This window comes from Piliocolobus tephrosceles, chromosome 18 (assembly GCF_002776525.5).
Source record: "Piliocolobus tephrosceles isolate RC106 chromosome 18, ASM277652v3, whole genome shotgun sequence".
Classification (NCBI taxonomy): Eukaryota; Metazoa; Chordata; class Mammalia; order Primates; family Cercopithecidae; genus Piliocolobus; species Piliocolobus tephrosceles.
This window is the reverse complement of record NC_045451.1, coordinates 58,531,603-58,559,552: the sequence shown is the minus strand read 5'-3', so window position 1 is coordinate 58,559,552 and position 27,950 is coordinate 58,531,603. Positions and strand designations below refer to the sequence as shown.

At 46.5% G+C, this 27,950-nt stretch overlaps 2 protein-coding genes and 1 pseudogene across 7 annotated transcripts in view; 2 read left to right on the top strand and 1 right to left on the bottom strand.

Moving 5' to 3' along the window:
- Positions 1 to 17,292, top strand: part of RMC1 (regulator of MON1-CCZ1) — a 28,756-nt gene extending 11,464 nt beyond the window's left edge. For 2 of the 4 annotated variants that reach the window (XM_023207781.1, XM_023207783.3), the window contains 15 exons: positions 800 to 940; positions 1,258 to 1,361; positions 4,035 to 4,124; positions 4,214 to 4,319; positions 5,332 to 5,443; positions 9,521 to 9,565; positions 9,821 to 9,874; positions 11,624 to 11,752; positions 12,781 to 12,887; positions 14,695 to 14,814; positions 15,131 to 15,208; positions 15,533 to 15,637; positions 15,733 to 15,801; positions 15,891 to 16,116; positions 17,133 to 17,292. In XM_023207781.1, coding sequence (XP_023063549.1) covers positions 800 to 940; positions 1,258 to 1,361; positions 4,035 to 4,124; positions 4,214 to 4,319; positions 5,332 to 5,443; positions 9,521 to 9,565; positions 9,821 to 9,874; positions 11,624 to 11,752; positions 12,781 to 12,887; positions 14,695 to 14,814; positions 15,131 to 15,208; positions 15,533 to 15,637; positions 15,733 to 15,801; positions 15,891 to 16,116; positions 17,133 to 17,212 — 1,566 coding nt within the window. In that variant the 3' untranslated portion in view covers positions 17,213 to 17,292. The remainder of the gene's footprint in view (positions 1 to 799; positions 941 to 1,257; positions 1,362 to 4,034; positions 4,125 to 4,213; positions 4,320 to 5,331; positions 5,444 to 9,520; positions 9,566 to 9,820; positions 9,875 to 11,623; positions 11,753 to 12,780; positions 12,888 to 14,694; positions 14,815 to 15,130; positions 15,209 to 15,532; positions 15,638 to 15,732; positions 15,802 to 15,890; positions 16,117 to 17,132) is intronic. The other 2 variants (XM_023207785.1, XM_023207782.1) reach the window with 2 other exon arrangements.
- NPC1 (NPC intracellular cholesterol transporter 1) overlaps positions 17,007 to 27,950 on the bottom strand; it is a 56,748-nt gene continuing 45,804 nt past the window's right edge. Inside the window, exons 15-25 of one of the 3 annotated variants that reach the window (XM_026456018.2) lie at positions 27,076 to 27,203; positions 26,838 to 26,978; positions 26,214 to 26,303; positions 25,588 to 25,778; positions 25,134 to 25,249; positions 24,278 to 24,407; positions 22,124 to 22,324; positions 20,903 to 21,134; positions 19,929 to 20,042; positions 18,831 to 18,993; positions 17,007 to 17,792 (exon numbers count right to left, since the gene is read on the bottom strand). In XM_026456018.2, coding sequence (XP_026311803.1) covers positions 17,710 to 17,792; positions 18,831 to 18,993; positions 19,929 to 20,042; positions 20,903 to 21,134; positions 22,124 to 22,324; positions 24,278 to 24,407; positions 25,134 to 25,249; positions 25,588 to 25,778; positions 26,214 to 26,303; positions 26,838 to 26,978; positions 27,076 to 27,203 — 1,589 coding nt within the window. In that variant the 3' untranslated portion in view covers positions 17,007 to 17,709. Of the gene's footprint in view, positions 17,793 to 18,830; positions 18,994 to 19,928; positions 20,043 to 20,902; positions 21,135 to 22,123; positions 22,325 to 24,277; positions 24,408 to 25,133; positions 25,250 to 25,587; positions 25,779 to 26,213; positions 26,304 to 26,837; positions 26,979 to 27,075; positions 27,204 to 27,950 lie in introns of those variants that run through there. The other 2 variants (XM_026456019.2, XM_026456020.2) reach the window with 2 other exon arrangements.
- Positions 22,505 to 22,635, top strand: LOC111539787 (annotated as a pseudogene).

Here is a 27,950-nt window from a genome sequence, read left to right as displayed (position 1 = left end):
GCATTTATGTCTTGGGGGCTCTGTACAGTGTTCCGTACTAGCAGAATATTTACGGTACATTTAAAATGTGCCTGGATTATAAAGTACCGCATTTGTATGCAGTCTTATGAACACACCTGCTAGAAGAAGGGAGCTCCTCCCAGCCTAGTGTAGACTGGAGTTGAGATGGAGGCCAAGTAGAAGACAGATCTGCCATGGCCTGGGAGGTGGCCGAGTTAATACATGGGGCCCTGGAGGTGTCAGTTTCTTTTGGTCATTTCCTGGATGAGGAGAATTTTGTTGTAAATTTCTCTTAGGTGTATCCATGTGCTCCACATGCCCAAGCATGTAAAGCACCAAGCACAGGGCTGGCTAAGTAGTTGCTGTAATAAGTACAAGTAAGAATGTTCATTTCACTTAGTGGGTTTCTTCTGCTTTTTATTCTCAGAGTGCACTGTAAGAATCTTCTGACAGTTTGCTGTTACTGATGTATTTATTTATTGAGACTGAGTCTTGCTCTGTCATTCACGCTGGAGTGTGATGGTGCAATCTTGACTCACTGCAACCTCCGCCTCCCAGGTTCATTCAAGCAATTCTTGTGCCTCCGCCTCCCGAGTAGCTGGGATTACAGGCATGTGCCACCACATCCGGCTGATTTTTGTATTTTTAGTACAGACGGTTTTTTAGTAGAGACGGTTTTTTGTCCAGGCTGGTCTTGAACTCCTGACTTCAGGTGATCTGCCCACCTCGGCCTCCCAAAGTGCTGGGATTAGTTTGCTGTTTTTTAAATGAAGATCCTGTTTCTTAAACTCTGCTTCAGGTATTACCAGAGAAACGGAGCCTGAAACTCTTGAAGAGCCACAATCTCAATGTGAATTGGTACATGTACTGCCCCGAGAGCGCCGTGATCTTGCTGTCTACCACGGTCCTGGAGAATGTCCTGCAGCCTTTTCACTTTAGGGTGAGAGGAAGCCTCCCCTGAAAACACCACATTTCCCCAGTTGTCCCCTGTTGCTGTAGCATCCTACTGTGTCAGGCACGTTAGGGACAGGTTCCTTCAGCCGTAATGTCACCGCTCTGACCGCTAGAGGGCACTCTGTGTACCCGTCAGCTCCTGGAGCCATTCATTCTATGCTGGGCAGACAGGCCGTGAGGGGACACGGGGGACGGTGGAAAGGATCCAAAGTCTATGTTTATCCTTGTTGGTTTTACATAGGGAATGGTGAAACATCAAAAGGGTTTAATAAGTTTTTCCTAAAACCTTTTTCCCCCAAACAGGCTGGCACTATGTCAAAGCTGCCCAAGTTTGAGATTGAATTACCAGCTGCACCTAAGTCAACTAAACCCAGCCTTTCCGAAAGAGACATCGCAATGGCTACCGTGTATGTCTGTGTCAGAGAGAACTCCGTCCTGCGATTGCTTTCAGTAATATAAATAATAGAAGGAGTGTGGTACAAGCACCCCATGATGCCCTGACCCCTAGAACACAGGAGGAGGACTCCCCTTGTCCTGGGTATTCAGTGTCTAGATCCTCTGAACATAGAAAACCTGCCGTGTTTTTGGCATTCCTTTTTGATTTTTATCAGCTTTGTGATGCTAAGGAATTCCTTTACCTTTCTAGCCTGATAAAACAAGAACTTTCAACCAATTTATTTCTTAGTGTTTTTGTTTTATAATTTCTTCTTTTTTTTCAAGATAGAATCTTGTTCTGTCACCTAGGCTGGAGTGCAGTGGTGCAATGTCGGCTCACTGCAGCCTCCGCCTCCCAGGCTCAAGTGATTCTTCTGCTTCAGCCTCCCAAGTACCTGGGATTACAAGTATGTGTCACCTCGCCTGGCTCATCTCTGTATTTTTGGTAGAGACAGGATTTCGCCATGTTGGCCGGGTTGGTCTTGAACTCCTGACCTCAAGTGATCCACCTGCCTTGGCCTCCCAAAGTGCTGGGATTACAGGTGTGAGCCACTATACGTGGCCAAGTTTTTTTTTTTTTTTTAAGCTAAGTTAATAATTGTTCTAAATTAGAAAATAGATTAAGATTTTTATGTAACAAACATGGAACTCAATTACTTATATATGGAGGTATATTTTCTTTTTCTTTTTTTTTTTTTAAGATGGAGTCTTGCTCTGTTGCCAGGCTGGAGTGCAGTGGTATGATCTTGGCTCACTGCAACCTCTGCCTCCCAGGTTCAAGCAATTCTCCTGCCTCAGCCTCCCGAGTAGCTGGAACTACAGCCACATGCCACCATGCCCAACTAATTTTTATATTTTTAGTAGAGACAGGGTTTCACCATGTTGGCCAGGATGGTCTCAGTCTCTTGACCTGGTGATCTGCCTGCCTCAGCCTCCCAAAGTGTTGGGATTACAGGCGTGAGCCACTGCGCCCGGCAGTACGAAGGTATATTTTCATTTGAAAAAGTGGATATCTCAGTTTTTAAATTTGTAATGAAAATTTTAAACACACAATAGAGATTAATAAAAAAGAACCCCAAACTTTCAAACTTTTTGGTAGGTAGTATAATGTTCTTTTCTTTCTTCTTCCTTTTTTTTTTTTTTTTTTTTTTTTTTGGTACTCTTCTGTGGCTTTCCTGTTTATTTTTAAATTTTTTTTGGAGAGTCTCGCTCTGTCGCCCAGGCTGGAGTGCAATGTTACGATCTCGGCTCACTGCAACCTCCGCCTCCTAGGTTCAAGTGATTGTCCTGCCACAGTCTCCCGAGTAGCTGGGACTACAGGTGCATGCCACCACATCTGGATAATTTTTATATTTTCTGAAGAGATGGAGTTTCACCATGTTGCCCAAGCTGGCCTTGAACTCCTGGGCTCAGGTGATCCTCCCGCCTTGGCCTCCCAAAGTGCTGGGTTTATAGGCATGAGCCACCGTGCCCAACCAGCATTCCTGTTTGGACAATAGATAAAGCGAGAGCAGTCCTGGCTGAAGTGGAGGTGGGGACCTGTTCCCTCCCACCTTGGTCTCCTTGCCCCTGGGCAGGCCCAGCACAGAGTTTACCACTGGACTAGAGTATGCATTCAGGAACTGTTCACAGCAGCACTTATTAGATGGCACTTAAATAGAAGAGGCTGAGCATGGTGGCGCCCACCTATAATACCAGTGACTGGGTGACTGGGGAGGCCAAGGCAGGAGGAGCACCTTGAGGCCAGGAGTTCAAGACCAGCCTGGGCAACACAGTGAGACCCTGTTTCTACAAAAATATTTAAAAATTAGCCAGGCACGGTGGCATGTGCATGTAGTCCTAGCTACTGGGGAGGCTGAGGTGAGGGAAGATCACCGAAGCCTAGGAGTTGGAGGTTGCAGTGAGCTGTGGTTGCACGTGACAGAGGGAGACCCTGTCTCTGAAAAATGAAAAAAAAAAAAAAGTGATTATATTTTCTTGTTATTAAGGAATATACATTCATTATACAGAACTTGGAAAACAGAGAAGAAAATGAACTTAGCGTATCACTAAGTATAACTGTTAACGTGTTTCTTTCTAATCATTTTAGACTCTATGCTTAGGTTTGGGGTTTTCTTTTAAAAGATGATGATCAAGCTGTATTTAGTGTGTGTTCTCTTTTCCACTTCACTTTATAATAGGCTTTGAGTAACTGCATGTTTCTTTGTGAACATTTTTGTTGGCAGCAGAGTATCCATTAAATGATTATCTCGGCCGGGCACGGTGGCTCACGCCTGTAATCCCAGCACTTTGGGAGGCCGAGGCGGGCAGATCACGAGGTCAGGAGATCGAGACCATCCTGGCTAACACAGTGAAACCCCGTCTCTACTAAAAAATACAAAAAACTAGCCGGGCGAGGTGGCGGGCGCCTGTAGTCCCAGCTACTTGGGAGGCTGAGGCAGGAGAATGGCGTAAACCCGGGAGGTGGAGCTTGCAGTGAGCCGAGATCCGGCCACTGCACTCCAGCCTGGGCAACAGAGTGAGACTCTGTCTCAAAAAAAAAAAAAAAAAAAAATATCTCATAATTTACTTAACGGTGATGCCATTTAGAACAAAGGAATTTTGAATGGCCAGATGTGATTTATGACTCTTTGTTCCCTAATTAGATACGGGCAGCTGTATGTTCTCTTCTTGAGGCATCATTCTCGGACCTCCAACAGCACAGGAGCGGAGGTGGTCCTCTATCATCTGCCACGGTAGATTTCATGCTTTGTTTCCCCTCTCTCTGTGATTTTAAAATGTGAGCTGCAGCTTGTTGATCTATTTTTTGCTTTCTATCCTACAGAGAAGGTGCCTGTAAAAAGATGCACATATTGAAGTTAAATAGGACGGGAAAATTTGCCCTGAACGTGGTGGACAACCTGGTAGTCGTGCATCATCAGGATACAGAGGTACAAGCTGTCTGCGTTTCTACCAAAGTTGAGGTTGCTTAAAAGCCTTATGAAAATTGGTGGCTGGGTGCAGTGGATCACGCCTGTAATCCCAGCACTTTGGGAGGCCAAGGCAGACAGACTGGTTGAGCCCAGGAGCTTGAGACCAGCCTGGGCAACATGGCAAAACCCCACCTATATAAAAAATAAAAAAATTAGCCGGGTGTGGTAGTGCACGCCTATAGTACCAGCTACTTGTGGAGCTAAGGCTGGAGGATGGCTTGAGCCCGGGAGGTCGGGGCTTCAGTGAGGTGAGATTGTGCCACTGCACCCAGCCTGGGTGATGGAGGAAGATCCTGTCTCTGGAAAAAAAAAAAAAAAAGAAAAGAAAAAATTGGCAAAATGTCTGAGTAAGATTAGAGAGTGCATTTTTATTTTTTATGCTAAGAGTTTTCATCTTCCAGATGGAAATGGGTTAAGTAGTTTAGAAAACAGTGATTGTGTCAGTTGATTAAAAGATAATTGAAAACTGTTTCAGAAAGTAACACTTGAGATTTGACCTTGGAAGGAGGTGGGAGTCCGCTCCATTCCACGAGTACATGAACTCTCTGTTGCAATTGTGAGCATGGATGATAGTGCTAGGGGATAATGGGTTTGAGGCCGTGTGGACCAGGACAGCTAGAATGGGTCCTGTGGGCTGGGCTTCTGGCATAAAGAAGCCACTTCTGTCCTCTCCGGTAACTCTCTGACACGTGAAGATGTTTCCGGTGGAAATGACAGAGATCTGCTTAGCTCACTTGGAGCTTGTCAAAGGAAGCATGTCATAAATGCAGGAAATACTTGTGAGAGGAGATAAAAATATTAAAAGAGAGTTGTAATGTTAATGACAAATTCCTCCTCAAGAACTAGCCTGTAGGGAGGAGATGCAAATGCAGGCTTTTAAACTGATTTAAACAGCAAGATGGGATGGAATGAAAGGGACTGGGCAAACTGTGATTCATTTTGGCCTCGGTCTTGTTTTCTCCCCCCGTAGACGTCGGTAATATTTGATATCAAGTTACGGGGAGAGTTTGATGGCTCCGTTACCTTCCACCACCCGGTGCTTCCTGCGCGCTCGATCCAGCCCTATCAGATCCCCATCGCAGGTAACGGGTTCTGTAGAGGAGTCTGTGCTGCCATTTTACCACGTGGCTGTGTTCTCACCATGATCTTTGGGAGTCACATTAAAAGTGGAGTGAGGAGTAAACAGAGATTCCCAGATCTGTCTGATTTTGCCAGGGGCCATTTGTTCCAGTTTTGTTGTTTTAAGAGGGAGTCTCACTCAGTTGCCCAGGCTGGTATGTAGTGGCGTGATCCTGGCTCACTACAACCTCCACCCACTGGGTTCAAGTGATTCTCCTGCCTCAGCCTCCCAAGTAGCTGGGATTACAGGTGTGCGCCACCGTGCCCAGCTAATTTTTATATTTTTTTAAATTTATTTTTTTGACAGAGCCTCAATCTGTTGCCCAGGCTGGAGTGCAGTGGCGTGATCTTGGCTCACTGCAACCTCCGCCTCTCACAAGATTCGAGGTTGTGAGGTATTCAAGCAATTGAACCAAGTATTCAGTTGCTTAAATACTTGTGAGAGGAGATAAGGTTCAAGTGATTCTCCTGCCTCAGCCTCCCAAGTAGCTGGGATTACAGGCATGTGCCACCACGCCCACCTAATTTTTTTTGTATTTTTAGTAGAGAGAGGGTTTCACCATGTTGGCCAAACTGGTCTTGAACTTCTGGTCTCAAGTGATCTGCCCGCCTTGGCCTCTCAAAGTGCTGTGATTACAGGCATGAGCCACCACGCCCGGCCCAAATTTCTTTATTTTTGATAGAGATGGGGTTTCACCATGTTGGCCAGACTAGTCTCGAACTCCTGACCTCAGATGATCCGCCTGCCTCAGTCTCCCAAAGTGCTAGGATAACAAGTGTGAGCCACCGTGACCAGCCTGTTCTAGTTTTTTAAAAAATGCAACTACTACTGTTATGTTGTGAAATATGTTGTGAAAAAAGCATTTTCTAAGCTAGATGAATCTCCCTTGGGAGGAAATAATTTCTCTTACCTGAGCTGTAGAATGGATAGTTTTGATTACTCATTGATGGTGAAAGATGTTTTAATACTGAATACGTCCATAACGTTTTCTGTTGGCCTGAGCTCTGTAACGCTGAAATGAACTTCGGCTGTGTGCTTGTTACTTTAACCTGGGATCACTTTTCTCTTCCTCACATTCCGTGGGACAGTGACGATGAATACTGCATTCTTTGGGACTGACAGTCACAGTAAGTGCTTTGGCTGTGACTCTTAGGCTTACCCAAATCAGTCCTCCTCCTGCCTGGAGAGGTGGGGTTGGGAAATCAGAAGAGTAGAGGCCAGGAATTCAGGAAAAGGGAAAGTCATTTATTTGCTTCATTTTGCCTTTTCCCAGTGTAATTAATTTTAACATAGAACTGAAAGAATATTCAACACTCTCTTTTTTCCCCCTTAAATAGAACTTTATTTTCTCACAGTTCTGGTGGCTAGAAGTTCAAGATCAAGATGTCTGCGGGTTTGCTTTCTTCTGGGGCCTCCCTGCTTGCAGGCCTCCTTGCAGATGGCCGCCTTCTCACTGTGTTCCCACAGGGTCTGTCTGTCTTCTGTGCCTGTCCCTCCCAGCAGTCTCTCCCGGCTCTCTTTTGAATTAGATTGGAGTGCAGAGTTGGCTAGTCTGAGGTTTCAGTGTACAAGACGTAGTCAGATGGCTCACACTTGGAACCCTGGTACTAATATTTTACTCTTTGTCAGATAGCATTGGGAGGTTGACCCAGCCTGCAGTCAGGATTTCCTTGTACCCTTCACCCAGGAGATTCAGAGTCGGGCTCTGGCTCAAAGTTTAGCAAGAGCGGCATCGTCAGCCCGACTGTCCTGTCTTGCTGGATCAGCCAAAAGCTTAGTTACTTTCTGGCACAGTTGGAGGAAGTAGCTGGTTCTTAACAGACATTTGATTAGGTCTTTTGGTGTCCTGTGTTCTCTCAAGCTTCTTCCTTTTCCGTTGTAAATAATGTTAGCATCGAAAGAATAGATTTTGCCAAGTGATTGTCTTGTGTCTGCTGCCCACTTGGCATGAACGTAACTGCTGGTGAATTGGGGAAAAAAACCTCAACATTTAGAACAAGCCTGTCCAACCCACGGCCTGTGGGCCACATGCGGCCCAGGACAGCTTTGAATGCAGCCCAACACAAATTCTTAAACTTTCTTAAAACATTATGAAGTTTTTTAATGATTTTCTTTTAAGTTCGTCAGCTATATTATGTTACTGTATTTTATGTGTGGCCCAAGACCATTCTTCTTCTTCCTAATGTGGCCCAGGGAAGCCAAAACATTGGACACCCCTGGCTTAGAACCTGCAGCTCTGTTCCAGTGGTGCAGGACCAGTGAGGAGGCATCAGGTTCTAAGCATCTGGTTATAATGGAACAGATGAGAGGCTGTCCCAGTAGTAGCCAGTGCAGAGATCAGTAGGAGGAAGTAAGGAATCCACCGAGGGTCTGGGGAGCTAGGTGGTTTGGGCTGCAAGGCATTTTCAGAGGTTAGTGACTTTAATTTCCTGCTGGGCTGTGAGCCCTGGCAGGTTGAAGCATCCATGTGTCTTGCCCACTGTGCTGCCACTGGGTGGGCGTGCTCAGGAATTGGATGGGCCTGTTTAGAAAGATATAACCAGCACTTTTGGGAAGAGTCAGCCACCCTTTTTGTTTTGGGCCTATTAGAACAGTGGGTCTCAATCTGACGACATATTAGGATCATCTCGGGGGCCTTGAAAATGAAAGCTGTCAGCTGACAGTGTGCAGGTCAGCCACACAAAGATGAGGGCTGTGCACTCGGTGCAGACCTTGACCCTCAGGTCCTAAGTGCGAGCGTTCTTCGCCAAAGCTTGTCTGCCTGGGCTCTTTCCTGGCTTTGGGCGGTCTGTTCACAATGACCCTTTCTCTGACCAGCTGATTGAAACCTGCCTTGATTGCACCTGGGTAATTGGAACAGAACCAGGAGTCATGGTTAGCTTGTGGGGCTGCTTAACTGGTTGCTAAGGGTCCCCGCCATGTGAGGTTTTGGGGGTCTGCTTCCCAGACGAGCTCACTGTGCCTGGACCTACTCTAAGCAATGGATAATCAAGCTAATTATTTAGATAATTAAGTGGCTGGGTGCAGTGGCTCATGCCTATGATCCCAGCACGTTGGGAGGCTAAGGTGGCCAGATCACTTCAGCCCAGGACTTTGAGACCATTGAGACCAGCCTGGGCAACACAGAGAGACCTTGTCTTTCCAAAAAAAAAAAAAAAAAAGAAAAAAGTTAGCTCTGTTCCAGGGGTCACGTGCCTGTAGTCCTAGCTACTCTGAAGGCTGAGGCAGGAGGATCACTTGAGCCAAGGAGTTCGAGGTTGTAGTGGGCTATGATCAACTACTGCACTCAAGCCTGGACAGCAGAGCAACACCCTGTCTGTCTTAAAAAAAAAAAAAAGGCCGGGCACAGTGGCTCACGCCTATAATCCCAGGACTTTGGGAGGCCGAGGTGAATGGATCAGTTGACGTCAGGAATTCAAGACCAGCCTGGCCAACATGGTGAAACCCCATCTCTACTAAGAACACAAAAAAGTTAGCTGGGTGTGGTGGCACATGCCTGTAATCTCAGCTACTTGGGAGGCTGAGGAAGGAGAATCTCTTGAACCTGGGAGGTGGAGGTTGCAGTGAGCCAAGATCGCACCAGTACACTGCAACCTGGGCAATAGAACGAGTCTCCACCTCAAAAAAAAAGATAATTAAGCTGCGGTAAGCTACAAGCCACATTTATTTGAAACATTCTCTGTGGATGATCTGGGTATTTGATTTTGAATCCTCCAAGTAAATTTCTCAGTTCCTTAATGTGCATCTGTAAATGATCATGAGTCATCTTTGGTTATTTAAAAAAAACCCAAACCACAGTGATTGAAGCCTTGACGTGCTTTCTTTTTCTTGGTGAGATTTTCGTGGATTGTTTTCAGTTTCTTCCCTCTTCCTCCCCGTATGTGCTATCAGTGAGATGGAACAGTTCATTTCTTCCTTAACTACAGCTGAATGAACATGTTGTCACGACATTAAAAAGTACTGACTTTTGCGTCGTGAGTACCAGCATTCGCAGAGTTTTCTGGCTGCAGCGTCGCACTTACGTTTTCTCAATTTGTAGGTCCTGCTGCCGTGACCAGCCAGTCTCCTGTTCCGTGTAAACTCTGTATCCTTTACTAAGGCGTTGGCACCGTGCACAACAGGGCAAGTGGTCACCCTTACAGAGTGGTCCTGAAGCCCTCCTCTGGGCAGCTGTGAATGACGCTCTGAGAGCCACCCCGCAGCCAGCTTCCCTGACCGTCCAGGGGCCCTGTGTTTAGCGTGGACTCAGCACATGGGGGGCAGGGGCGTGTGCTAATGGAAACTGGTTTTGCCTTTTGTTTTCATCTTTTCCTGGTTTAGAATTTCCTATAACATGTGGATTCTTCATCCTGGATTGTCTTTCAACCTGACATCATTATCAGTGCAAGCCAAGGTAGGTCAGCGGGACAGCTGTCGTGGTAGAACCTGGGGCTTGTTGACTGTGGATCCCAGTTGTAGCCAGGGACATTTTCAAGGTGAATCTCTGAGCAGTGACCCCTGCTTTCAACCTTGGGAATGGGATTTTTTTTCACTTTATACTGTTTTCTACTATATGTGCATTTTATCAAGAACATATACTACTTTTAATAAAGCAAGAACTAAGAGTGCCGTTCTCCTGTAAGAACGCCGTTCTCCTGTAAGAATGCCGTTCTCCTGCTTAAGCCCATCCTGGAAAGCCAGACTCCACCCCAGCCCGTCTCCCTGCGTTTCTCCCATCCACCTTCCCTCCGGTGTCCGTGCCCTTTTCTGTTCCGCACGAGCCCAGGAGGTGTGCTCCTCTTTCTGGCCTTGCTGACGAAGCCTCCTCAGCCTATTAGTTGTCTCTTCCTGGGTAATCTGTTTATTAGAGAAATCTTATTTTTTTAAGGCAGAGTCTTGCTCTGTCACCCAGCCTGGAGCGCAGTAGTGCTATCTCAGCTTACTGCAGCCTTGAGCTCCTGGGCTCAGGCGATCTTCCTACTTTAGCCTTCTGAGTAGCTGGTTCTACAGGCGCACACCACCACGCCTAGTTTTTTTATTATTATAATAATTATTTTGAGACGGAAGCTCTCTTTGTCGCCAGGCTGGAGTGCAGTGGCATCATCTTGGCTCACTGCAACCTCTGACTCCTGGGTTCAAGCGATTCTCCTGCTTCAGCCTCCCCAGTAGCTGGGACTACAGGCATGCACCACCACACCCAGCCAATTTTTGTATTTTTAGTAGGTACAGGGTTTCACCATGTTGGCTAGGATGGTATCAATCTCCTGACCTTGTGATCTGCCCACCTTGGCTTCCCAAAGTGCTGGGATTACAGGTGTGAGCCACTACGGCCGGCCTATAATTTTTTTTTTTTTTAGAGAGAGGATCTTGCCATGTTGCCCTAACCTGTCTCTCGAATACCTTGCCAGGCTGGGAGGTATTAGAGAATTTCCTATGTTACTCTTTAATCCTCTGTGTATTTTCCTGCCTTTCCTCTGAAATTCCTAAGAATTCTTGAGGAGAGAATTAGCCCTGATGCTGTAAGCATGCACTGTGTGTAATGAAGTCACTTCTCTCCTGTGCATCTGGCTGGTGTTTCCTGTACAGCTGCTCTGCACCTGCCTTGGGACAACTGAAAAAGGGATCACCCAGATGAGTTTTTATGTGGCACTTCATTCTGCAGAACTCCAATTGGGAAAGGCCACACCAGATGCTGGCAGTGTGGGTGATCAGTACATTTACGGGTTGATGAATGGATGAGTTATGATGTTCCATTGAGAGCCTCTGGAGTTACCTTTTAAACTAATGAGCCGTTGTAGGAGAAACCAAAGCCCAGGACTGAAGTTGATGCCACATGTTGACATCTTTTTCTATTTTGAACGTTAAAAGAGGGACTAGGTCTAGGGAAGGCCCCTTTTGGAATTAAGGACTAGGGAGCTACACCATTGATGTGCCCCTGAATGCAGAGGTTACTTGGAAAGAGTCAGCCCAGTGTGCAGTAGTTCGGCCATCAGTCGTTCTGTTGTAGACATGTTCTTGAATGGCTTGGCTCTGCTTTGGTTAGGAAGAAAAAGCTACATTTATCACCACCCCCACCTGCCCTGCAGATGTTTAGGGGAACCACTTTTGGGCTTTTGTTAGGGTTTGCATCATGCTGTTACATTTGCTGCCTCTTAAAATCCAGGTTACCTCTGGAACCTCCAAGTGAAACTTGAGCCCATAGTAAATCTCTTACCAGACAAAGGAAGATTGATGGACTTTCTCCTCCAGAGAAAAGAATGCAAGATGGTCATCCTGACTGTCTGTTCACAGAGTAAGTTGAATCCTTCCCCCTCGGTCTCGTTCCAGTATGAGGCCTGTGCTGCCCAACACTTTTTATCGGGATGTGGGCCAGATCGTTGTGCCTTGTCTGTAATCCACAGCCTCATTCTTTGTGTGAGGGGTGGCTATGTGACCCCCTAGGAAAGGCTGCTAAATGGAAAGATGACTTGTAGAGAAAAGAACAATAAATGGGATGGTTCTGAATGAAAGTGGGCGCACAGGAGGGGAGTGGGCCACCACCCCTGGCCTTCACACACACACCTCTTTCAAAATCCAAGCCACTTCACTGCATATGTGTCTTCTTTAAGAATCCCCTACTGAGGCCAGGCATGGTGGCTCATGCTTTTAATCCCAGCACTCTGGGAGCATGAGGCAGAAGGATTGCCTGAGCCTAGGAGTTCGAGACCAGCCTGGACAACATGGCGAAACCCTGTCTCTATTAAAAAAAAAAAAAAAAAAAAAAATTAGCTGAATTTGGTGGTATACACTTGTGGCCCCAGCTACTCCAGAGGCTGCAGAGGGAGGATTCCTTGAGCCCGGGAGGACAAGGCTGCAGTGAGCCATTTGTGCCAGTATACCTCCAGCCTGGGCGACAGAGCAAGACCCTGTCTCAAAAAAAAAAAAAAAAAAAAAGCAAAAGAAAAAAAGAATCCCCTACCAGTATGTGCTATTGGTGTTTGTTTTGGTAGAGATGGGGTCTTGCCTTGTTGCCCAGGCTGGTCTCAAACTCCCAGCGTTAAGTGATCCTTCTGCCTCAGCCTCCCCAAAGTGCTGGGATTAGAGGCATGAGCCACTGAGCCTGGCCTGCTGTAGCTTCTTTTTTTTTTAACTGTAACCAGAAAGGGGTTGCGAATGACGTCTAGGTATCAGGTCTTTAAAGTATTGCATTTCTTGGAGTGTCCTTTAAAGGTACTTTTGCGTTGGTAACCTTTTGAGATCAGTTTTTATCATAGCAACGTGTGGAAATTCTGAGGCTGACATGAAGTTGGTTTGATCCGTGTGAACCTTGTGCCTTTCCAGTGTTAAGTGAGTCAGACAGAGCATCGCTGCCTGTGATAGCCACTGTTTTTGATAAACTCAACCATGAGTATAAAAAGTACTTGGATGCTGAGCAGAGTTACGCGATGGTGAGTTACATGGAGTATGACAAAGGGTCCTCCTCCCCCACCCCCTCCCTGGTATTTTCTAAGTCATTATGATGCAAAATTGTTTCCTATATATTAGAATAACGTCACTGGGATTTGCTGCCTGCCATAGGGCAGGGTGGTGATAGTGGGGGATAGTGGGGGAGTAGTAAATTCAGGGGCCCTGCATCCCATGAGCTGGAGGCTACATCTCACTTCATACCTTCACTGTTTTTGTTTTTCCCCATCTGTGTTTGATCTTGCCTGTAGATCCTTGGCCTATTGGTATATATAGATGAGAAAAATCAGTCTCTGCTTTGCAATATTTTGTATATTTTTCTGTTTTGCCAGAGTGAGGACTTAGTAAATTAAATTCGAAATATTTCTGTTTGCCACACCTTTCTTTCCTGTTGAGAGAGCGTCCTGTTGAGATAGTGATGATTTAGTGTTAGCACTTAGCAGGCATGTTTGTAGTGAAGGTAGTAACCATGGCTTATCGCCACCCATTTCCACTGTATTACTCGTACATCGTATCTCCTGAAGCCAGAAAGAAGAAAAGTTTAGGACAAGGAGAAGGAATTACTTCACTTCCAGGATATCATTAGTCCTAGGCTCAACATGGTTTTAAACCAACAAAAGCCCCAGAACTCCAGTCCCCTTTAGCTGTTCGTAGAAGGGTAAGAGGTCTGAGACAGGCACTGAAGAGGGCCGGGTGCCTGGACAGTGTCCATTTCCACCCTGTCAGATATGAGGAATGGCTGAGTCCTTTTGAACCCTATTGCTGTGGGTGTTCTGGGCTGTGGGAATCAGCAGGTCTGATCCCAAATGGCAGTTTCTGTGCTGTCCCGCACTGTCTACTGGGTTCCATAAACATCATGACTCAGCAGTGGGGGCCAATGACCAGCCACGTGAGCAGCTCTGGAGTTTCTTGGAAATGCAGGTTCTCAGGCTGCACCCCACAGCTATTGCATAATCTGCATGGATCTGAACTGCTTTTTTTTTGAGATGGAGTTTTGCTCCTGTTGCCCAGGCTGGAGTGCAATGGCGAGATCTTGGCTCACCACCACCTCTGCCTCCTGGGTTCAAGCGATTCTTCTGCCTCAGCCTCCCCCGAGTAGCTGGGATTACAGGCGTGTGCCACCACACCCGGCTAATTTTGAATTTTTTTTTTTTAAGTAGAGACGGGGTTTCTCCATATTAGGCTGGTCTGGAACTCCTGACCTCAGGTGATCCACCGGCCTTGGCCTCCCAAAGTGCAGGGATTACAGGCATGAGCCACTGCGCCCAGCCGGAACTGCTTTCACACGTCAGGTGAGGTTGTCAAGGTCTCACAGAGCTTTCCTATTCAGAAGGACTTGTGGTGCTCTGGCTTCCCACTTCAACATCCCTGGAGACTCCATGCAGGAGCTGCTCATTTATTGTAGGATCAGGACTTCGTAAAGCAGGGATGCAGCAGGCCATTTCGTTTTTGCCAGATAACAAATGCCCGTGGTCCAGGATTAAGAAGCTTAGACAGGAAGTTAAAAAATTGCAAGAGGCTAAGTATGATCTATCTTAAGAGAAAACTCTGACACATGCTTTTTCGGTTCCATCTAACCATGAACGTTGGAGTGTTTTCCAGATGGCCGATTCTGACTTCCTAGACCCTCCCCAAGCCAGCACAGGAAAAATTTTATCTTAGTAGAGAAAGAAGTGTTTTCCGCTCATATCCTGGGGCCCACATCGAAGAATTCAGTCCTTGTGGATGAACTGTGGACAGCACCCTTCCTCTAAGATGCCGAAGGCCATAGTTCGTGGTTTCTTCTTTCAGGCGGTAGAAGCAGGGCAGAGCCGAAGCAGCCCGCTCCTCAAGAGGCCGGTGCGGACCCAGGCAGTGCTGGACCAGTCGGATGTGTACACCCATGTCCTGTCAGCCTTCGTGCAAAAGAAGGTGGGCTGCAGCTTTCCGCCTCTTCTGGACTGAGAATGCTCAAAACAAGGCAGTTGAGGAAAACAGGAGACTTCATGTGATTAGAATCACTGGAGTTTCCTTGCGTCAGGACCTAGAGCTGGTAGTTTGGCTTCTAATACTCAGGCCTAAAGCATCATCAGTGACAAGTGGTTCTGAAGTGATTTATGCAAAACCAGTGAAAGATGAACACTGGGCCATTTTAAGATGGAAACAAGGCAGGTGTTGGACAAAGTGTTATATGCAGCCCCTTTTGCACCTCGTTGGTATTTATAAAACCACATTTTTTTCTCCCTAGGAGATGCCTCATAAATTTGTGATAGCCGTGCTGATGGAATACATTCGTTCTCTTAACCAGTTTCAGATTGCAGTACAGGTACCTTCAAATCAGCTGGTCCCAAGTTAAAACAACAGGAATTAAAAAAAAAAAAAAAAAAGACACAGTCCCTCTTAGAAGATGACTCATATGCTAAGACAGGTTTGCCTCCCTGACTCAGAATGCTGAGTGACTCTCCCAACGTTCTTATTAGTTGGAATGCAAGTGTAATGTCAAGTTGGGGTCTTTACCTGCATGATGAAACCACTTCTTGTAGTGACACTTTTGCCATGTTGGTTGGAATAGCCAGTCCTCCGGGAGCCTCTAGTCTGTTGTGGCTGAATGATTTGGAAGTGTTCTTTCACTTTTTACTTTTGTCCTCAGCATTACCTACATGAACTTGTTATCAAAACCCTTGTCCAGCACAACCTCTTTTACATGCTGCATCAGTTCCTGCAGTACCACGTCCTCAGTGACTCCAAACCTTTGGTATGCATTGCCAGATTTTTACTTCCATTGTGGTTAAAAACAGAAAATTTTAACTGTAACCTTCCAACTGAAGCAGGTCTAAAAACGTCTTTCAGGCTTGTCTGCTGTTATCCCTAGAGAGTTTCTATCCTCCTGCTCATCAGCTGTCTCTGGACATGCTGAAGGTAAGTCTGATGTGTGAGGTTTTAGACTGTGGAAACTCACTCTGTTCCTGTCGTTTGCACTGACCTGGACTTCTCTCCCTTATTCCTAGCGACTTTCAACAGCAAATGATGAAATAGTAGAAGTTCTTCTTTCCAAACACCAAGTGTTAGCTGCCTTAAGGTTTATCCGGGGCATTGGTGGCCATGACAACATTTCTGCACGAAAATTTTTAGACGCTGCAAAGCAGACTGAAGACAACATGCTTTTCTATACAATATTCCGGTTTTTTGAACAGCGAAACCAGCGTTTGCGAGGGAGCCCCAATTTCACACCAGGTGAGAATGCAATGAAAAGACTTGGGGTAACCATAGCCTCAAAGAGTAGCAGAGGGCACTGGCAGCTGGTGGGCGAGGACTCTTATGTTAGCGTTTTTGTAAACAACACAGTTTGGTAACAGCCCACCTAGCCCTCAGCCCATTATTTATAGCAGAGTGAATTCAGTATGCTGACAGAATCTGAGTTATACTGTGCAACTCACCAAGGAAGGTGTGTTTTGAGTCAAGACACATTTAGGACCTATTAGGCACAGCCCATCTCTTATAGCAGATCTTGGAATATCTCTTGAAGCCAGGAATAAGACGGCAAGTGGTGGCTAAGTGTTTTAAAGAGCCTGGGGCTTGTTAAGGTTTCAGTTTTATGAGGTATACATTGGTTGATCATTCTCATTTATTTTTCCGTTGAGACGGAGTCTCGCTCTGTTGCCTAGGCTGGAGTGCAGTGGTGCAATCTCGGTTCACTGCAACCTCTGCCAGGTTCAAGCAATTCTTCTGCCTCAGCCTCCTGAGTAGCTGGGACTCCAGGTGTGTGCCACCACACCCGGCTAATTTTTGTATTTTTAGTAGAGATGGGGTTTTACTATATTGTCCAGGCTGGTCTCAAACTCCTGACCTCGTGATCCACTTGCCTCGGCCTTCCAAAGTGCTGGGATTACAGGCATGAGCCACTGCACCTGGCCCTGGCTGATCATTCTCATCTCCAAATAGTTACACAACCTAAGACATCTTCTTTAGAATAGGGAAGGATCAGGACTCTCTAATGCAACATGTAGGTCTAACTCTTTCTAGCTCAATGTAAGATGGCATTTAGTTACTGTAAGGACAGGAGAGAATCTCTTCCATTTGGCTTTTCTTCTTGTCTCTCAAAGCAGATAGGGCAACCCCAAAACTTAGGAAAACAATGTATTTTATTAAAGAAAAATAAGTTAAAATGCAGTAGACACACCTACGAGATGCTTTCTTTGTCCCTCATTTCATGCCACATCTAACTGGCGATTAAATCTCTTCCTTTCTAGGGGAACACTGTGAAGAACATGTTGCTTTTTTCAAACAGATTTTTGGAGACCAAGCTCTAATGAGGCCTACAACATTCTGAAATCATTTGCTGTTTTTTTTTATATAAAAATGTGTACAAAGTTAATTTATTGCATTAATAAAGCTCTTTAAACTATAAAATGTTATAAAGTGTATCTGCAACCTCAAATATCACTAAAAATGTGGTATAGATCTTGTGGGATGGCTGACTCCTAAAAGGAGAGACAGCGCATTGATTGGCCTTTACAGCGTGTGAGTGGATCACATTCACAGCCATCTAGTGTCACCTCCTGCGTGCTAAAGAATGAGGTTTCTTTCCTGAAGAAGCTGGGAGAAGTTTAGTGTCCTGTGGTTGCCTCTAGATTTAGTAAATCTGCTTCCCAAGTCAACTGTGCACTCCTGAGTTCACGGGTACTGTGTTCAAAGCCGCTGCCAAACAGCCTGATGGTCGGCACCATCCGGTGTTCAACTTGGCCTGGCCTGGCCGATGCAGCACCCGTCCAGTGGTAAACCGACCGACCCTTAGACACAGTTCAGTCAGGATGCCCTGCGAGAGGGCTAGAAATTTAGAAGCCGTTCGCGCTCTGTCCCTTTGTATCGCTCTTCAGTGGCACAACTTTTGGCTTTATTTACTGAAGGCCCTATGAGAGAAAAAAATTTTTATTTCTGCAGCAGAAAGGGAACCGGTTGGCTGGGCATAGTGGCTCACGCCTGTAATTTTACTTTGGGAGACTGAGGCAGGAGAATTGCTTGAGACCAGCCTGGACAACAGAGTGAGACATCTCTCTCTTTCATTCGGAGAGGGGCTCTTTGCTTTCTTCCTCAGGCTGGAGTGCAGTGGTATGAACACGACTCACTGCATCCTGAGCCCATCCTTCTGGGCTCAAGCAAGCTTCCTGCCTTAGCCTAACAAGTAGGTGGGACTGCAGACGCACACCACTTCACCTGGCCAATTGTAGTTTTGTAGAGATGGAGGTCTCGCTATGTTGCCTAGGCTGGTCTCAAATGATTCTCCCCTCTCAGCCTTCCAAAGTGCTCATCTCTATTTTTTTTTTTTTTTGTCTTAAAGAAAAGGAGCTAGTATATTAGATTGTAATAGAACTACTTTCTCTCCCCCGGAGATGATAAAAAGCCCCTCATTTTCTTAATCTTTTACTTCAGTGCTCCAATTTAGTGACAAAGCTTTAAGTCAAGCAAATCAGTACTGTTCTTTCAACCGTGGGTCATTTTTGTGCAAGGTGAAGTGGCCATAGAAGTAAAAGGATCAAGAATAGTCTCGAGATGAACAGAGGCAGCACTTTGCTGAGAACGGGAAATCCGTGAGGGACATAAAAAGCTGTTCTGCAGCGCTGCTGGTGTGAGAGCCGGCTGCCAGACGGACTCCTCCATCTCAGTGGCAGGGAGGAGCTGCCCCACCTGCTGACACTCAGATCCATTCAAGGGCTGGCTCCAGGCCTCCAGAAAAAACATCAGCAACTTACTGATGAAACAGTCTGCACTATCATGAAGCCCCTGGATGGGTTTTTTCTCTTAGAAGAATTTTTTTTTTTTTACTCAGTATCATTTATCAAATGACCATTAGTATGAGTTCAAATACTTGAAAAGAATGCCTCAGGACAGAATTCCCTTGCAGTGATGTGCTTCCTCTTGTGCCACCCTTTTAAGACAAGAACTCTTACCTATGTAACTGAGTAAGACAGGGAGAAATATTAATCCGTGAGTGGCGCCCAGTAAGACCATAGCCAAATACATCCTGAAGTAGAATATCTGGAAAATTTGAGATTTGGCAAAAGCCAACACCACAATCCCTCCAAATTTTGTAAGCGTGATTCCACTGAACACCTAAAAGAAGAGATACTGTGTTAGAAACCACTTTTACCAACCTGTAATTGAAACACTTCCTTACAAGGATTTCTCCCAGGTTCAAGTGATTCTCCTGCCCCAGCCTCCCGAGTAGCTGGGATTATAGGTGTGCGCCACCATGCCTGGCTAATTTTTGTATTTTTAGTTGAGATGGGGTTTTACCATGTTGGCCAGCCTAGTCTCGAACCCCTGGCCTCAAGTGGTCTGCCCGCGCTGGCCTCCCAAAGTGCTGGGATTACAGGCATGAGCCACCGTGCCCAGCCCTTATGAGGATTTCTTAATATTCAAGGTCCAAAGCAATAGGAACTGAACCCAGGTAGCATCATCCACTACCTAACACTATTTGCTGCCTTATGATCCCAGGGGAGAGGTATGACCAAGGTAAAAGCTGTGTATTCTGCATAAACGCAGCATTATGTCTCTAAATTGAGTATCTTTATGTTCTCAAGTGAAAACTTAAATATTTAAAAATGTTATGAAACAAAGTTTTAGTTTTTCATAAAACTAAATACTCTTTACCAAGTCTTTTCTACAGTGGTAAGAGATAGGCTAAGCCTGGGTGTAGAGCTGAACCAAGAAGACTCTCCAGGCACCAACCGCACATCACACGTTGGGTTCTGGCCCGGGCTCCCCTGCCTGCATTTTAAATGCAAAAGACTGGCAGCTGTCTCACGTTTAACTTTTCTGTTATTTTCCTGCTTCAGCACACTGCCACCTAAAAAGGAACCACACTGACAGGTACAGTGCTACAGAACATCTGTTCTGTTCATGATGTGGCAGCTAATTCATGAATTGCCTGAAAGCTTGCAATCCGTAGGCGCTGCTTTCTAAGTATAGGATCCAGACTCTTCAGTCACTAAGCAAGACACTTCATGGTGCAGCTCTGCTGGCGTGGCCCTGCTCAGGGTACTCACGGAGCTGCCCATGTGGGCGAGTGCCTCTTCTGCACGCTCCACGCGGCTGCCTTTCGTGCTCACCGTGAACGCTCTGGTTATGTGGCTGCAGAACTCCACGGAGATGCCACAGCTCTGAAATAAAGTACTTCCTTTAGGATGATGGCTCTCTTCCTGTTGAAGACCCTAGGCAGCCACCCCGCTCCCAGGATGGGGGCTAATTACCAGGGCACCCTGGGTGCTAGAGGAGGCCAAGCATCCCATTGGACTTATAAGGCCTCCATCACACCAATCTATACTGTACCAGGAACTTTTTGGGGCCCTCTCTACACACAACCAAAAGCCTGGTTTTCTGTGGCATGTTTGTTTTGATCGGGAGAAACTGCTGGAACCCCTTAAGGTCATCCCACGTGCACCGAGCTGGCACATTGTCACAACTTCTTTTCTTGGACCTCGCTGCTCCCCTATCTGAAGCAGGGTTCACATCTGAGAATACAGATACCCTGTTCTATTTTCCATAAATACCTTCTCCAGTGCTCTCATCTTCAATGATGAGAAGCACCTGACAACCACATGGGAGGCAGAAGGCACTGGTCAGAGAGCTCCTGGGGCGGGGTGCAATTTTCTAAGCAAAAAGTGAACATGCTTCTGTCATCAGGCTACAGGCTTGTGCAATCTCTAAAGAACAACAAATTACAGGTGGAACAGCCCAGAACAAGGCCAGGAAATCACATTTCCATGGTCAGAGGCACCATCAGGTATACTAGTAACAGCCACAAGCAATGGGACAAAAGAAAAAACTGAACAGAATTCCCTGTAATGTGCTTATGCTCCCAGATGTTCAACTCAATGCTTGCTCCCTCTACGCCCTGTCCCACCACCATCCAGCACTCATGGTATCTTCTTCCATCTTACGGTTTACATAGAATCCAAGACAGCAATGCCCCTAAGTGAAACAGGAGCTAGGGACAAATTGAGAGTGGACGAGGACTCACCATGACCAGGTTGACCAAGGACACAGCATTCAGACTGATGCCCCAGAGCCACATAACTCCAAACATGTTGACCAAGACCATGGCGATAGTGGCGCACATGATGACTGCAGACCACAGCTCACAGCCCAGGAGGACCATGGTCACCAGAAATATCGCGCCCAGGGACACACCGAGGTTGAAGATAGTGTCGTCAATGATGGTCAGGTACTGTTCGTAGAAGACATAAAACACACTGGAGGGGAGGGGGGAGGCCTCGTTAAAGCTCGCTCTCACTCCCAAACACTGCATGTTCATCCTGTCACCACTGCCAAGTGGTCAGACTCCTTCAGGAAACATCCCTTGCAGAAAACCTTGCTGGTGTCTACAAGACTCATCTAAAGCAACTCACTCGACCTCTCACGGCCACTGACCACCCAGAGAAGGGCCCAGCAGTGATGCAAAATGTGTATTTTTGATAAAGTTTTTGTTTATAAGCCCAATCTATGCTATTTTATAGACATTTACAGAGAGCATTCCACAGCATTCTGGGGGACAAGAAAAAAAAACAAACATGAGTCCTGATCTATCCTGAGACACTCCCTCAGGCTCAGCGGGGTCCGAGCAAGGCCTGAGGAAAAAATGCTTTCATTTCTTTTCTTGTGGAGCTAATCGGCTCTTAACTTCTTCCAAACAAATCCAGGCCTTCTTGCTTTCAGCGAGATCATGGGCAGGCAGGAAAAAGAAATCACTTGTTTCTTCTACCTTTCTACAGTTTTCAAATTCAGCATTTCATACATAATACTTTTCTTGCTGGGAAAAAAAAAAAAAAAAAAACCCTAACAATATAAAAAGTCTACAAACAGGCAACATCCCAAATAACCAGCAGCAGGGGATTCTGGTCCATTGCCTGGCCAAGGATGTGGGCCTGGCCCCGCTCTAAGCCACCTGCTCTCCAAGCGCCCCCTTGCCTTGAGCCATTTTCCAGTGTTGTGCCTCTTGCAGCTGTGTGGTAGCGCAGAGATCAAGTTCTATGTCTCTAGCCCTCAGGCCTTTATAGAGGCTTTAGATTCTGAACCCCCTTGCCCAGCACTCATTTCCTTTGATATATTGCCCTGTGCTTGGAACGGGGCGGGGGCCAGAACCCAACATGAAAATCAGCATCTTGCCAAGGGAACCCTCCCCATTCCCGCCCAGTGTAGGCCCTTTGCTGGGCAAACCCCGTTGAAAAAGGGCAGGCTTTACCTGTAGGGGAATACCCGGTAGGCACTGCCATTAATGCCCATGGTTTTGGTGACATTACTGGCTATAAGTCGGGCTTTCTTCAGAGCGTCAATAAAGTCAGCAGAGGTCTGCAGCACAGTGTGGTAGGTCATGAAGTACGTGGCTCCGACCCTGGTGCCATTGTCGAGGATGTTCACTGCGGAACTATAGGCAGCATGTCCCCTGAGGAAAGAATTCTGGGTGTCAGAGAGTCCAGGTCTTGCAAAATATCAGCAGAATCTCAGCACTCGAGGCTAGGCAAAATCACCTGACCCTGGGTTCAGAGGTCAGACCCAGCTGTACATTACAGGGATGAAGAAGGCCCCCGAATAAGGGAACACCAAAAGTTTAGCTTGTTCTCTCATCGCTTCTCGGCCTTTTGGCTAAGATCAAGTGTAGCTTGTTCTCTCTCAGACTGGCTTTTTTTTTTTGGGACAGAGTCTTGCTCTGTAGCCCAGGCTGGATTACAGTGGCATAATCTCGGCTAACTGTAACCTCCGCCTTCCGGTTCAAACAATTCTCCCTGCCTCAGCCTCCCAAACAGCTGGGATTACAGGCACCTGCCACCATGCCCAACTAATTTTGTATTTTTTTTGGTAGAGACAGGGTTTTGCCATGTTGGCCAGACTGGTCTTGAACTCCTGACCTCAGGTGATCCGCCTGTCTCAGCCTCCCAAAATGCTGGGATTACAGGCATAAGCTACTGTGCCCAGCCAGATGGGCTTTTCTTGATTGCTCTGGGTTCTTTGGTACATAGCTGCTGTTTCTCCACCTGGTTTCATGTATAATCAAACGTACAGAGTTTACTCAGTCCTGTTGCATAACAGGAGGCAGGAAAGGGCAAGGGCCCTGGGAACAACTTTGGCCCTGCCACTTACTGGTCATGTAACCCTGAGCAAAATGACCTCCTCTGAGCCCCAGTCTCCTCTTCTGTAAATGGGTATGCCACCACCTACACAAGACTGTGTGGTGATACATGGAATAATGTCAGGGAGTGCCTGGCATGATGCTGGCACCCTGGAGGCTCCCCAGGAACGCTGGCTACTGCCTTCAGAAAAACGGAATCTACTTCAGCTTATTTTATGTAGGCCAAAGCATCAGTCAGTCAGTAAATCAATATGCAAGATTCATTTCTACTTTACTTCTAGGGGGAGTCATCCCATAGTACCTAGAATAGGTTGCTCAAAGCACATGCATGATAGAAATGATTCGCTGATGTGACTCTGGTCAGATGTATGTTCTTATGAAAAACCTATGTTCAGGGTTTACCTAACATACATGGGGATACTCATCTTCTGCTTCCCAAAGCTTCCAAACCCCAGAGACTTCTGGGCCATATATCTGGCTTCCATGGGTAACTGGCTGCCTGGCTGGATGGGGGAGTGAGATAGCACATAACCCCATACACGGATGGGCTGGCAAGGACCATGACAGGGCTAAAAGAATCGCAACCTTAATGGGGGACAACGTTACCAAAGCTAAGATGACGCCGCAGCTGCCATCAGCACAACTGAACAGGCTGAGTTCCTCCAGGCCTGGATTACCAGCAGGCCGTCCTCCCCATCACCCCCACTCGGAATGTGCACAGGAATCTGCGTTCATTCTCATGCCCGCGTGGGGGCAGGACGCAGAGAGAGCATGAGATGTGAATGCCCATGCTAAGATACAATCAGTTGAACACTAGGAGGCATTTTCTTTTTTTTGAGACGGAGTCTTGCTCTGTCGCCCAGGCTGGAGTGCAGTGGCCGGATCTCAGCTCACTGAAAGCTCCGCCTCCCGGGTTCATGCCATTCTCCTGCCTCAGCCTCCCGAGTAGCTGAGACTACAGGCACCTGCCACCATGCCAGGCTGGTTTTTTGTATTTTTTTAATAGAGATGGGGTTTCACCGTGTTAGCAAGGATGGTCTCGATCTCCTGACCTTGTGATCCGCCCGCCTCAGTGAGCCACCGTGCCCAGCCTGAGGCATTTTCTTAAAAAGGTGTTTTCGGTTTCCCTGCTTCCACCAAAGGACCAGGACAGGGTGGGGCAGAGAAGAGGACATTCCCATGCAACTGTTTTAGCCCAGTCCTCTCCTAGTTTTCTATTGCAAATTGAAGTTGCAGTGGATGCTTATCTGCAATGGCAGTGGCACTTACCCTTTGCCACACTTGGGGTTAGGGTTATCCGAAAGGAACATGGGCAGGAATCTCATGAAGTCTCCACCCTGAGGCCTCTGTTTGCCCTCCGGAGTCAGAGGCCTGCAGCGGACGCAGGCAGGGTCAACCACTGGTGGAGACATGCAGGGAGGACTGTTAGAAGAAGAGGTCTCTAGATTTTTTGTAACACATTTAAAAATACTGACAGTGAGGGGCATTACTTTCTCAACTACCAATTATTTTCCTTACTAGTGAGGGATAATCTTTCCCCGTATCTAAAAGCTTCAGCCATGTCAATTTAATAGTTTAATTATCTGAAATACCGTTTTCATCTTAGGCATACTTTGCATCGTTTTCTGCCCTGAAGTAGGTCTCCTCCTTCAAGAATGGCCTTGATTGGTCAGAGCCCAGGGCGTCCATGTTTTTATTAAGAAAATTCCAGGGCAACCTCGATGCTCCTATAAAACCATAGGTCAAAGTGATAAAGAAAAGCCCTCCTCTGAGAAGCTAAGGCCAGGTACCAATCCTGAGACGCAATCGCTGGAGTCAGGACAGGATGAGAAACCTTATCTGGAAACCACACTCCCAAGATGTGGGCCTTGTTCAGCCCCGAGGGCGGCTGCCTGAGCCAGGAACACTTGTTCAGCCTGCAGCCCCGAGGGCAGCTGTCTGAGCCAGGAATGACGTGACAATTTCGGAATGAATGACTGAGGAAAGGAACGATGACACAGGGAGGGAGACCCAGCTTTGATATACAAATAGGCATAAATTGAGGCATGATGCAAATGATTTTTAAATGATAATTTGAAAATTTTTCAGCAAAAAAGGAAAGATTTGGTAAAGGAGATGAAAGTACCTGAAGCATTGCAGAACTGGTCAGTGATATTGTCCACTCGACAGCAAGACGACTGCGGCTTCACCCAGTCGAAATAATCGTCGATCCAGGACGAGGGGGCGAAGCCTATTCGGGTACTAGAGAGAGAGACAGGGCTGCTGACCTGCCCCATAGGGAGGAAGTCTTTAGTTTCAGTATTTTTCTTAAAACCTAACTTCCTTTTCTATACTTTATGCTGCTAACAGTCAAAAGAAAAACTACATGAGCACTTAATGAAAACAACCTTCCAAGTATTAGGTGGTAAATTAGTCCTTTCAAAGGTTTTGTTAAGGTAAAGCCAGATTTAACATACATTTTGCGTAAAAACAACTTTTCCAAGAAAGTCTACTTTCAGTGAGACATTTCAGGCCTGAGCTGATGGCCTGGCTGAGAGCCCCCCCACTGCTTCTGAAGTACAAGACGAGGCAGTACTGACTAGCTGTCCAGCTGCGCCGCATTAAATATCTGCTGCACCAGGGAATCGTTGTTGCAGCCCATGCCACCGCACACCATGTTCTGCCCCTTGGGAGAAGTGTAGTCGTGCCCTTCCTCCAGGACAAAGTACACAGGTGGACCCGCATGCAGGTACTGACTGATGGATTTGAAATAGTCCACTACGTAGGAGTCCTGAAAGACAAAGAATAGGAGAGAATGACAATACTCTGATAGTAACCAAGCAAGGTGAGGATCACGGAGAACAGGAGGGTGCCAGGAGACTGCTGGCTGAGATGCCTCCAACTGGACTCATGATTCCTAACACTGCCAGTCCTGCCCCCAGGGCCACAGGGTGCCCCTCCTGCGAGCCCCACAATCAGGAGAGCACCTCCTAAAGTAACCTCATAAGACTGGTTGTTCGTGTTCTGCAGCTGTGCCCAGAGGGGCTCAGTGAGAATGCCAAGCAGCCCACACCGGCAGTGCACTGGGCAGTTCTCCTAACCCTGGAAACCCTGTCACCATTCGCAGTTAGAAGCAGGCACTTGCTTGAAACACCCACATGCATGTTTTGAAAAATGTATTCATCATCAGCTAAAGAAGTTAAAAAAAAAAAGGAAGTCATCTTACATCTGGCATCGAAAGAAACTGATCCAATCCAATATCTACTTTGTTCAGGACTGCGATGCTGAATGACAGAACACCCACAAATATTGCTATCTGGAACAACAAATGAATCACAAGACAGAGACTGCTTAGTATAATAAGCTTACAACCAGAAATAAAATCTTAAGCACACACAAAAAGCAGGATTTTTTTAAAATGGAAAAGCTTAAATGACAGGTTAGTAGGGAGTACAGGGCAGTGGGTGAGACCACAGCACCCAGAGTCCAAGTTCCTGGGTGCAAATCCTGACTCTGCCACTTATGGGCTTAGTGACTTGGGGCAAACCACTTCACCTGCCTTGGCTTCTATTTCCTCATCATTAAAGGAAAAATAAAAGTTTCTTTGCAACTTTCTGTGAATCTGAAGCTATTTCAAAATAAAAAACTTAAAGAAAGCTCGTTTATATGGACTGATAAAAGCTCACGGGCAAAACATTTTATCTACTGTTCCATATTTGCTTTTGCTTTTTTTTTTTAGATAAATTTAACAGCTGTAAGAATCTCCTTCCCAGGCTGTCTGACTTCTTAGAAGGCATGTGATAATCTGTTTCAGTGAGAGGAAAGAGAAAAGCCACAGAGAAGCACATACCACAATTGGTCTCATCCAGTCCTTTAGCAGAAGTGGAGAATAGGAGTTTTTGAAGAAGCGAAACAAGCAGCTCTCTGAGGCCTGGACACTTGTTCCATCTTCAGCACCTCTGACACAGCAAAAGATGTCTAGCCGATTTTTCTGAGGGCACAGAGGGGAACAAAGGTTATACCTGCTAGCTGCTTCCTCTAGATTCTAGACTCAAATTAAATAGACTATAATCCTGGCACCAACTTACCTCTTGACGATTAATGTCTAACCCCAAGAGACTCACGAAACAGGTAATCTGCAGAAGAAAGTCAATGAAGACTGCCAATCCCGCAAAGAGAGAGAAGGTGTGCACGGCTGGCATCACGGACATTGCTCCTGTCGAGATAGAAAGGCTCTGCGTCACTTCTGTTTACAGCAGGGGGCTCTCTGCAGGCCGTATGTTCATGTGCATGTACAGATACAAGGAGCCAGCACAGGCCAAATGCATGAGAAGGCATGCTGCGGCTGGACATTACACCAGAACTGGGACAGGAGGCAATAAGCCAGTGCTTTTCAAAACGCACTCAGCACCAGACCATTTGGGGAGCCCCATCCTAGTTAAGTTATGACAGGAATTCAACCCCAATTCTACTAACCCCGATTCTACTATACTCAGGTTCACGGCAAATTCATGCACATTAAAATTCGAGAACCATTAATACAGGCCATTTCTTATAGTACCTTCTATGCTTCACTGTACAAAAAGGACAGTATTTTCCATTTATTACATCAACACTATTAGCCTCCCAGTTAAGAGGTAATCGACAATCGAGTGAGGATCAAAGGCATGAGGGTAAGACATGGAAAGTGCAAACTGGCAGCCCATGAATCAGATGGTTCCTGTTTAGTCCACATTGTATCAACCCATCTTAAGATTAAAAAACTTTTCTTTTTTTTTTTTTGAGACGGAGTCTCGCTCTGTCGCCCAGGCTGAAGTGCAGTGGCGCGATCTCGGCTCACTGCAAGCTCCGCCTCCCGGGTTTACGCCATTCTCCTGCCTCAGCCTCCCGAGTAGCTGGGACTAAAGGCGCCCGCCATCTCGCCCGGCTAGTTTTTTGTATTTTGAGTAGAGACGGGGTTTCA